We start from the raw sequence: 10738 nt of genomic DNA, 5'->3' as shown, positions 1-10738 counted from the left end.
CACAAGCAATTTTCCCACACGTTCTCTATTACTATTTTACTACAATCCACATGGAAGTGACAAACAAAAAACACATCAAGACCATCAAAGAATAAATAGGAATATCTCCAAAAATCGTGAAGAAAGAAATGGGAACTTGACGCCCTACCAAATGGAACATTTCACGATAAGAGTAATTAAAACAAAAAAAGCGTCTGAACTGTATGCTACGAAAAGATGTAAGTATCTATTTTTAATAAAAGAACAACATACAAATCTCAAAAATGCATACAACATTGTGCAGAAAAAAATCCCTGGAATTCTCAACAATTTTCACTTTATCACCACAACATATTCAATTCAAAACAAAGAATAAATTACGTTTTATAAATGATTAATTCTGAACTTTCATTTTAACATTACAAGTGTAATTCACCAGTCTTCATCCCCGTTAAATGAGTGACTCAAAAATTAGAAACTTAAAACAAAAAATAGTAATTTTTTCAACATAATTGGACATGGTACATCTACACAATTAAAGTAAAATGAGGGAAATTCACTAGAACATCATTTCTTTGCTGTATAAAGGACTAACAGTCAACGTATATATTCAACACCTCACTTGCTACCAACTGACACAAATACAAATTAATTGCACATTTTTATAGAAATTATATAAACACAAATATGTTTTAAACAAAATTCCTGGGGCATGAGGGAAAGTTAATTTCCCCAAATACATTAAGTTCATACATACACGAAAATAACATAAATACTACATATACAAACAGACATATAATACCAAATTTTTTATTCAATTTCCATCCATTGACCGCCACAGCTACAAGAAGAAATATGACAGTTGCCAATAGGGAAATGGACGTAAACACAATGGTTTTGCTATTGATGTCGACTGGGGCGCCAATCCGGAAACACTCTATCATCCATGGTAGTCCTAGGCACAACAGGATGTCGAAGATATTGCTCCCGACGGAATTTGAGATTGCCATATCCCCAAAACCTAAAAAGCACAATGAATGTATGTAATAATCTACCAAAGATTAATTTTGTGCACTACCAAAATCTCAGTTACAGTACTGGGTCCCTTCCAAACAGTTTCCGAAAATTTCATAAAAAATCCGTCTAAAGCAGTTTCCATAAATGTTCCTTACAGACAGACAAATGGAACTAAACACGTATTTACCTAATTTATATGTAAGGCAATAAATAATTAAATAAAAGAATAACTCACCATCTCTAGCCACAAACAAACTGGACATGGCATCAGGTACACTTGTGCCAGCAGCAAGAATCGTCAACCCCATCACAGCATCAGGTATGTTCCAGGTGTCACCTATAAGGAGACAAGTTCATCATTTAATTAAGCAAGCCAACAGTTTTTAAGGCTGCTTTCAGTATATATGTTATCGTACTAGCAGGATCGATCTATCTCAGTGAGGATTCTTGCTAAGGTGCAGTCAATGTTATCAGCTTTATGTCACACTCCATCGTAATTCAAAGTACTTGGGTAAAGTCGGGGAAAACTTTCGGGTCCATGACATTGTTCATGTTGCCCTGCAAGGGGGCATGCCAGGCAAGTTGGCCGATTTCATTGACTGCACCTTAGCAAGAATCCCTGCTGATAGATCCTGCTATCACCATAACTTCTATCCTCAACATAGCCTAAGATCAAACAATAGAAACAATGTAGAAGAAATAAAGAATTAAAGATTCCAAAGCTTCTTAAATCCATATATGCACTTTTAAAGTTTCAATAATAAATTGTAACATTTTCTTCCATGTGCATCAGATTTAGCAGTCTTTTAACTAAGGGCTCATTCCCAGTATAACTATCGGTCTACATAGATTTATCCAATACTGCAGGTGCTCTCACTCAATACAATCAAATTAACAGATTAACACGCCTTCACATTATAGGAGTATGTTGGAAACAAGGGGAGGTGTGGTAATATTCTACACCTATTGCATTCAGTATGAGTCTCTATATGGAGCTGGATTAATTGATGTAAACCAATAGTTTCAATGGGTATGAGCCCTGTAATATCTGACTATTGCTGCATTGTTTAATGACTTTTTTTGCCTTATCACATTGTAAACAATTGTTAAAACTTAAGATAAATGCAGTTTTTAAACTTTTATTTAAATAAAAATTAACTTGAATTTCACTTAATAACTTAAAATTTACCCATTATAGCAACCATCCACACCATCACGTAGGAGAAACCAGATATCCACACCACTGACATGATGAACGAGAGCAGAAAAAGTCTTTTCCAGACTCCAGCTCTGCGAGAATCAGGAACCGTCAAGAAGAGCAAGGCCGACACAGGCAACATTGCGACCCAGTAGAAACGTTTTAGAAACGATTCTGGGATGGTCCATGGGGATTCAAAGTCCTCGTCATCTGTGTGGATAAAACAAAAAGAAGTTCTTAAGGTAAGAAAATATTCTATGTTTTGCATAAGATGATCTACAAATCTTTAAATTGGTATAAAACATCTACACACGTATCATTGAACACAGACACATGCTCTTCAAGATGTGCCTTACCTGTTTAATTAGCAAAAAAACTGTCCATTCCACAACTGTTATCTTTGCTTATTTATTGCCAACAAATGGAATATTTCATGGTAATGACTTGGTATTTCCAATGGGGAAAATTGTGAATTTTATATAGATATTGCATTATTTAAAATAATAAATTCTTAAAGTGAGAACATTCCCACTGAGTGGTAGGAACAAAATTAAGAAAGTCGCCCTATAGCTCTATTCTATACAGTAAAATCACCATAAACTTCCCAAATAATTCACTGGAAAAATTGATAAGAAAAGATGGGGGCATTACTGTTCTTAAAGTAATATAAAAATAATAAGATAAATTCAGCCTTAGGGTTTCTATGTGGTATTACAAATTAACATATTCTGTGCCATAATAAGATCATCCATGACAGAGATCAAACATGACTTTAGCAGCATTTTTATTTGTGTGTGTGTGTGTGTGTGTGTGTGTGTGTGTGTGTGTGTGTGAGAGTACGGGGGGGGGGGGGGGGGGGGGGGGGGGAGTACCAGGGGAATACCAGCTAAATTGTTACCTTCACTTTCTGTGGCAGAATTCTCTCCTCCAAAGTGGGTTTCTGTTTCTCCACTTTTGAAGCTGACACTGGATTTTTCTGCATCTTCTCCTAAAAGTGGGGCGGATTCTTCTCCTGCGTGCCCTTTTAAGTTACCAGGAAAATGTCCACGTCTATGTTGAAATTCATGAACCTGAATGTAGTATATATTAACAATATAGTAACTATGATGATTTTGATATGCATCTTTTTCGATTTCTGATGGAAACACCACTTGGAAAAGAATATAAGTGGTAAAAAAAAAAAATGAAATGCACAACCTACCTTTGCAATTGCCCAGCTACTAACTCTGGGGTTGAAGTACATAAATGTCACATATAGGATGTACATTGTAAACATTATCAGTGCTTCATACCTGAAATATGAAATTAAATAAAAATATACTGCTACAAATATGTTATAACGGGGGTGATAATGCACCTTACCATCAGCAAGAGATTCAATTTGGATGACCATCTTGACAGAATTATATAAAATTGAAATGAAATTATTGGTCACTTTTTTTAAATTTAAAACCTGTGAAGCATTTTGGTTTGTAGCTCTTTGACATATTAGAAAAAGGTCACTGTGGTTTCATATCAACAAGATAGTCTCATGGGAACATTTCATTGCATTAGTGGTGAAAGCCTGATGGCCTCAAATTGTGCTTGGTTGTGGCAAATGCATGTTAGCATTAACTGCCTCGTTTTTAAATGAAATGGGACAAGTAGAATATGACTTATGTAAAGTTTTTCAAACGCAACAAATGTGGTGAAAATTGTGACTTATTTTTCAATTAACCATTTCAATTTAAAAATGAATATCGTTAGCCATTTGACATGATATTTAGAATCAAGCTGACCTATCATCAGATTGTTTCAGAACAAAATCATGTATTATATCATCCTTTTGTTTTCAATAATGATCATTTATTTATTTTTTTAAAATTAATTTATTTCTTGCACTCACCAGTGAACTTCCCCATCTTGTATCACTACTGTTAATACTATAACAGACAATGCATAATAGGAACAATCTCTAAACAGAGGCCACCAAGTGAGCGGAATCACCTTAGGAAAGAATAAATAGAAAATTGGATCAGCTGAAAAAAGAAAATAATTTTATAAAACAAAAGAAATTTACTCCAAAAACTGGTCTAAACATTCACACTAAAATTTTGGTCTTCTTCAGTTCATGGTTAATACAGAATTATATCCCTCTTCCATATGAAAACTGGCCTGGACCATGAGATAAATATTTCTTGTGATAAACATACACAATATTTTATATAACCGGAGTACTTCTGATTTTAACTTTAAAAGAAGACTTAGACCCCATTCCCAAACCTAGATCAATCTAGCAGGATCAACACATCTCAGAAGGGATTCTCATAAAATTGCATTCAGATTAAGTAGCTTAGATGCCTGGCATGAAGCTGTTAAACAATAGTTAATTTACCTCCTAACAACTTCAGTAGGCGTGCCAGACATCAGAGCTGCTTAAGCTGAATGTGATTTAGTGAACAGTGTTTGCATATAACAGGTTGTCTTTGCATTTAAGGGGCAAAAATGACCAGTTCCAATAAATGTGTTATATGTGCGATCTACATGTACTGTATATCGGTATAAAAAAAAGTTAATACCATGCCAGCAAAAAGGGAACACATAGCAACAATGATGAGTATGTTGAAGACTGCACTTCCCACAATGGTTCCAAGACCGACGTCACTCTGTGCAATAAATACACCTATAGAAACAAACCAATAACATGCAGGAAGTCAGGGGGCAGCACTGCAGTGAAAAGAGAACCCAAGGCCCCATTCCCATAAATACAATCGATCTTGTGGATTGACCCAACTCTGCAGAAAATATCACTAACTGCAATGAGCTTAACTGAAAGACATCCCTCCTCCAGACATTAAGTAATTACAGAAAAGTAGGTAAATAAATTATATGTGTATGTTGAAAACAAGAGGAGGCATGTTATTCAGTTAAGCTGATTGCACTTAGCAAGAGTCCTCCCAGAGTTGGGCATTCCACCTTGACTGGTAGTGTTTATGGGAATGGGGTCAAATGGGATTCACATTAAATAGCCTGAAATGTGATAAAAGATAGTCTTTAAAAAATTGATTTCTGATCACAACAAGACTTTCTGTCTGAAGTTATAAGATTTGATCCACATAGTCAAGGATGAAGTCCGCAGTGGCAAGATAATCTAAAATGACATTAAAAATCTCACAAATTTGAAATTTTGATCAGACTTACTGATTGGAAAAAATTCAATTTTTTATTACCTGATTCCTAATCTACTGGTCAATTGCCACAGACCATGGGTTAATCATTAAAATATCACACTAATTTTGCAAGTAATAACTTTGTGCAAGGAATGTTAGCAAATTAGATGGTTAATCAATGCTGTAGCATGCAGTATAAGTAGTAATTAAGGCAAAGGGAGCAAATAAAATTGATTTCAATTGCATTTTTCGATCTTTTTAGTATATGCCCAGTCCCAGCTCTAGCTCTTTCAAAATTCATTCCAAAATGATTTACTGGTAATACTTTTATACTATCTATTGTCAAAAACAACTTTGTTTTGGGGCTAGAAGAGTGGCTCTTTTGCCTTTACCACTGATTAGTGCACATACACACACAAAAAAAAAAAAAAATGAAATAACACCTGCGCAAAAGCATGAACACATAAAAACAAATATTTCTACAATTTAAGCACCTTCCAATCAGTTAGCACTGAGCAAATGCCTACGATCACGAGAATGTTGAACACGGCAGAGCCTACCACTGTTCCTAGACCAACATCACTCTTTGATACCATTACACCTGCAATAATCATACTAAAAAGCTGCATCCACATCAAGGCAAGCTATAACTACAATTAATTAATTAATTAATTAATTAATTAATTAAAAAGTAACTATGAAACTGTGATCACAAATGGAGAAGCTTTGACTCAAAAATCTATTCATAAATTAAGCCACATTCACAACTGAATAAGCTTTGACTTGAAAAAATAACTATAAAGGAGTGTACACAACAACAAAGGTTGAGACTAATATGGTTGGGTAAGCATATAACAAAGCGCAGGTTCTAATGTTTAATTGCAAAAATTAAAACAGATTATGGATTTGATTTGTACAGATGGAAAATATGTAAAGCAAGTATAACATAGCCCAAAAAATCAACGAAAACAGATTTTAGCACTGGAAGAATTAAAATTTATAGATATTCACACAAAGCCAATGCATGTTTAGATGTATTTGTTATGTCAAAATAGTTTAAATTTATGAGTTGTATGAGAAGGCAGAATACTGCAGTGGCAAAATACTGTAAACTACTGAGATAACAAGAAAAAATTCAATCTTGCACTAGATTTTACGTTGAAACCAAGATCCAGTTTTAGATTTATGTTCTCATTATCTCAGTATAATATAACTGGATGAATCAAAATATTCACTTCAAAATGTAACACTGTTTATATGTCATCACCATGGGAAGAGCAAGTGCTATAATATTAAAAATTTCTCAGCATCAGATTTTGTGAAAAAATCATTTAGCTTAAAAACTAAAATAACACCATCAGAAGTGTCTCAGGTTACCTATTATTGATGTGGCTAGTTCAGGAGCAGAACTTCCAGCGGCCATAAAGGTTGCCCCGGCGACATCTGGTGACAGACCTAGCCCTAGAAATATAGAGTTTAGTATCTTTTAAATTAGTTAATAATATACAACTACTTGAAATGTTTAGTATCTTAAGACATTTTTCCTTATTTCTTCAGTTACTATGACTGTATAATAAATAAATAAATAAATAAATAAATAAATAAATAAATAAATAAATAAATAAAACTTTAAAAATACTATTCATATATATTTAGGAATCAAATTAAAGGGAATAAAAAATCAGTTTGATCATAATTAGAAACATAAAAAAATAAGAGCAGACTAAACAATAAAAAAACGTAAATATAAAAATATACTTACTTGTACAGATATGTTCTAAAGAAGGCACAAAATAATCATCACAGACAATAGCTAATGCACTGAACATGTACAAAGCTCCCAGACAGTGAAGAAAAATGAGGCCATAGCGCTGTTTTTGCTCAAGGGTGAAGAGATCAGGGGGAAATTCCTCCACTGAACGCTTTGTGCAATTCTGGGGCTCCTCTGAATGAATTAAAAAAATATATATATATAAAATTTGCAAAGTGATACATTTGATAGTTTAATTTCCAGCGTATCCCACCTTATCTAACAGCATAATGGGCCTTTTTCTTTTCTTGTTATTTATATTTATACTTGTTTATCTCTCTGTATTATTATGATATTATTATTATTTTTTTGAAATTTTTATACACTCAGTCAAATCATTAATATATTAAACATTGCAAAATACTCATACATGTAGATGGCATACTGGCAAAGACAAGATATGTATGTAATCTTCCTGATCAGAGAAGGGCAGACAATAATGGCATTTTTGATCACAAACCAAAAAGAAAGTTTAGATATGGATGCCAAAATAAGATCTATAATGATTGGAATATCTGGGAATAAATATGTTTGCAGAGATTCCATAAGTACATAAGTACACATATGAAATGAGATTTGTTGAGTCAGTGTGACTTATGCCCCTATTTCACACAGACCACGAATCCCACGAATGGCCAGGAATTGACAAATTTCATGAACTGATTACGATTCATCCACGAATCCTGAAATTTGAGGTATTCAGAACATGTTCATCGGTGGGCTAACAAATCTGCTGACTAAATATGGCCACCTAACTTAAAAGCAGCAGCATCTAATTCCGTGACGGCCTTCCTGCTAATTCATTGCTGTAGGGGTCTAGCAATTAAACATCAGAGCTGATATCTAATCTGTTTAATGGCAGGGAGATCATCAGAGGATTAAGCAGCGCTGCTTTTGAGCATGGTCGACCATACTTAGTCATGGGATCAGTTAGGCCGCATTCACGTCGAGTTGAGCCATGGCGAACGTACATGAAAAGAAAACCGCCTAATCTTTTAATAGTCTCTTACAGAAAGTGTGTTACATGCTGATAAATCTATACATAAGGTGCTACATACAATGTAAATATACATGTACATGTTAAAGCCACTGACTCTGATATTTATATCTTAGTCATCCCGTTTCTTATTTATTTAGTGAAAGGAAGAGGTCAGTGTATTGGGTATATAATGTCCAATACCCTTGACCCATCGTCTCCGTCTTTATCAACTCTAGAAGTTCAGTATGACAATTAAGTTAAGTGCTGATACTTGTATATGGCAGGGTTCATACGACAACATCAATAACACTTTCAAGGACTTTCAATGACTTTGAAGCTCTCATTCAAGTACTTTTCAAGGACTTTGAACGCAAATTACTGTCATTTATAAGTGTTCATAACAAAGAAAGAAAGACATTATTTCAAATATTAAATTTGTATTTTAACATATTCATGATGAAACCTGAAAACAATAAATTTTAAAGTAATTGTAAGTGATTTCTAAAAAAAAAAAAAAAGTATTCCCTTTCTGCAAGTTATTGTTAATATTCAGGTTAAAAACTACAAGATTTAAAATAATATTTTGACAAATTGCCAAGTGATCAAATCAGAGTACATTTTAAGGACATAATTGTGATTAGCACGAAAATTCATGCGTTAGCACTCCTATTGACGATTCTGATACTTACTGGCTGTGCACAGGCAGTACATATCAAAATCGTCAATAGGAGTGCTAAATTGCGAAATACAAGCCCTTTTCAAGTCTTAATTATAGCAATTAATTTTAAGCACTTTTTAAGGCCACAAGCTGAATTCAAGGGGCAGGGATATATTGATTGCAGTAATATTATGAACCCTGTCTACAGAGTACATGTGAATCAACAACTGCCTTGCATGGGCACAGGGATGTGAGAGGTAGAGGTAATTTCTTTTGATTCTTTGAAATAAAACTTATATAATATTGTAAGTAATAGCTTAAATAAAATAATCAATAAATAATACAGGTGTTATATAACAAAATTAATCTGATTCACCCCTTTCCCAAAGATGAAATTACACACACTCTGCACTTATAGCGTATCCGTACATAACATGCTTAATGATATGAATTTTATAAAAGTTAAGATATACATGTATTATAAAAAGAAGAAGAAACACTGAACTGTGCTTCTAATGCTCTGAAAACATGTCGGAATCATTTCATAAAACGCTTGCAACAAACATACCAGTACACACGCGATCAACAAAACACCTGTCTCTAAGCTCTCATATGACTACAGGTATATATAATACACAAAACGTCTACCTGTCGCTGACAGTTCAATAGCTCTCTTAACGCGACTTCCTTCATTGTGTTGCGTCCTCCCATCGACCGCCGAAACCTCAACACTCCGTCCAGCTGGCTTTAGTATCTGTACCACGATCGTAGCACAAAGCATCAGTCCTGCTAGCACGAGGAATATAACTTCTCGACGTTTCCTTCGTTGTCGCCAAACATTTCTTGTACGAGCTTCTTTCCCCATGGTCCCGTCCGTCCCAGTTAGGTCATATTGCTGTCATGTGGTATGAGAGCCGATAATATCAACGCAAAACTAGGTCAAGACGAGATTGCCGTGCTGTCACGTTACGCGTGCATGGACGTGTTCGCTGTTTACTCCCCCTCCCCCCTCTCTTTACTCTGCGTTTCGGTAAAACTTTAATTTTTCCCTTGATTTCAAAACGATGCTATATCCTAAAATATTGAAGGTAAGTTTAAGTAGGTGCATTATAGGCCTAACTAGTTAGATACCCGGTATTTATTGATTTATTTAGTATTTTAAGGGCGAAAGAAAAATATTAAAAAATCAGGGGCGAATCCAGGATTATTTAAGGGGGGGGGGGGGGTCCGCAGATGCGAAGCCGACCCCCCCACCCCACCCCCACCCACCCACCCACGTGCACACACCCCTTGGCGTGAAGTTCGGGCCCCGCTGAATCATGGCCCCGAAAAAATTGGTATTTTAGAGGGTGAACGATGTCATTTGGTACGGTTTAGAACTATGATTCATGTACAAAATTCTAATTTCAATAGGGCACCATTGGTGTGATTTTTTTCAGAAATCGAAAGGGGTGGGGGGTGGGGGTCAGGACCCCACCTGACACCCCCCAAATCCGCCACTGAAAAGGAGAAACGCATTGTATAAAACGGATTTTTAACATTAAAAAGAATGAAGAGTGGCGACATTTGAGTTTGGGCATTTTCAAAGTTTTATTTCATTTCATATTTATTTTATATATAAGTGTACGCCCCAACTTTAAAACAATCATAAAAGGGTAAAACAAAAACGTATAAATTGTACTGCATGTACTAGTATTTACTAAATTGTGTTTTAATCACGAAATAACTATTTTGCTTCCCCTTAAAAAAACAGTTTTGAATGAAGTTTATTCATGAGCATATTTGGATAGAAGAAATACAAACTCGATACGTAGTTTCTCGGCGCAAATAAAATTCTACCGGGGTTTGTGTGCTTCTCGTTTTTAAGGGGTATACAATATGTAGATACCAAGTACACTAGTACATTGAAAACTAAACTTGTCAAAATACCTTTTATGTGAAATTTCTT

At 34.7% G+C, this 10738-nt stretch overlaps 1 protein-coding gene across 2 annotated transcripts; it reads right to left on the bottom strand.

Moving 5' to 3' along the window:
• Positions 1-207: 207 nt before the first annotated feature.
• LOC106153130 (sodium/potassium/calcium exchanger 5) lies at positions 208-9742 on the bottom strand. Of its 2 annotated transcripts, none has more exons than XM_087013784.1 (10): positions 9439-9742; positions 7106-7288; positions 6721-6804; positions 5838-5944; positions 4080-4180; positions 3396-3486; positions 3093-3264; positions 2186-2404; positions 1232-1333; positions 208-1000 (listed from the first exon to the last, which is right to left on the bottom strand). In XM_087013784.1, the coding sequence occupies exons 1-10, from the start codon at positions 9653-9655 to the stop codon at positions 672-674; spliced, it is 1605 nt and encodes a 534-aa protein (XP_086869910.1). In that variant the 5' UTR covers positions 9656-9742; the 3' UTR covers positions 208-671. The 2 variants fall into 2 exon arrangements, with proteins under 2 accessions (XP_086869910.1, XP_086869911.1); XM_087013785.1 differs by lacking the exon at positions 5838-5944 and adding an exon at positions 4753-4856.
• Positions 9743-10738: the final 996 nt, after the last annotated feature.

The sequence above is a fragment of the Lingula anatina genome, chromosome 5, assembly GCF_051362555.1.
Source record: "Lingula anatina isolate TDL-2025a chromosome 5, LinAna3.0, whole genome shotgun sequence".
Lineage (NCBI taxonomy): Eukaryota > Metazoa > Brachiopoda > Lingulata > Lingulida > Lingulidae > Lingula > Lingula anatina.
The sequence above is the reverse complement of the archived record's forward strand: the minus strand, read 5'-3'. Positions and strand labels throughout refer to the sequence as shown.

Coding starts and splice junctions, on each gene's coding strand:
- LOC106153130 (XM_087013784.1), bottom strand. CDS start 9,655: ATGGGGAAAGAAGCTCGTACAAGAAATGTTTGGCGACAACGAAGGAAA. Junction 7,289..9,438: donor TATTGAACTGTCAGCGACAG/GTAGACGTTTTG, acceptor TAATTCATTCAG/AGGAGCCCCAGAATTGCACA. Junction 4,181..5,837: donor CAGTGCTAACTGATTGGAAG/GTGCTTAAATTG, acceptor TTCTTTCCTAAG/GTGATTCCGCTCACTTGGTG.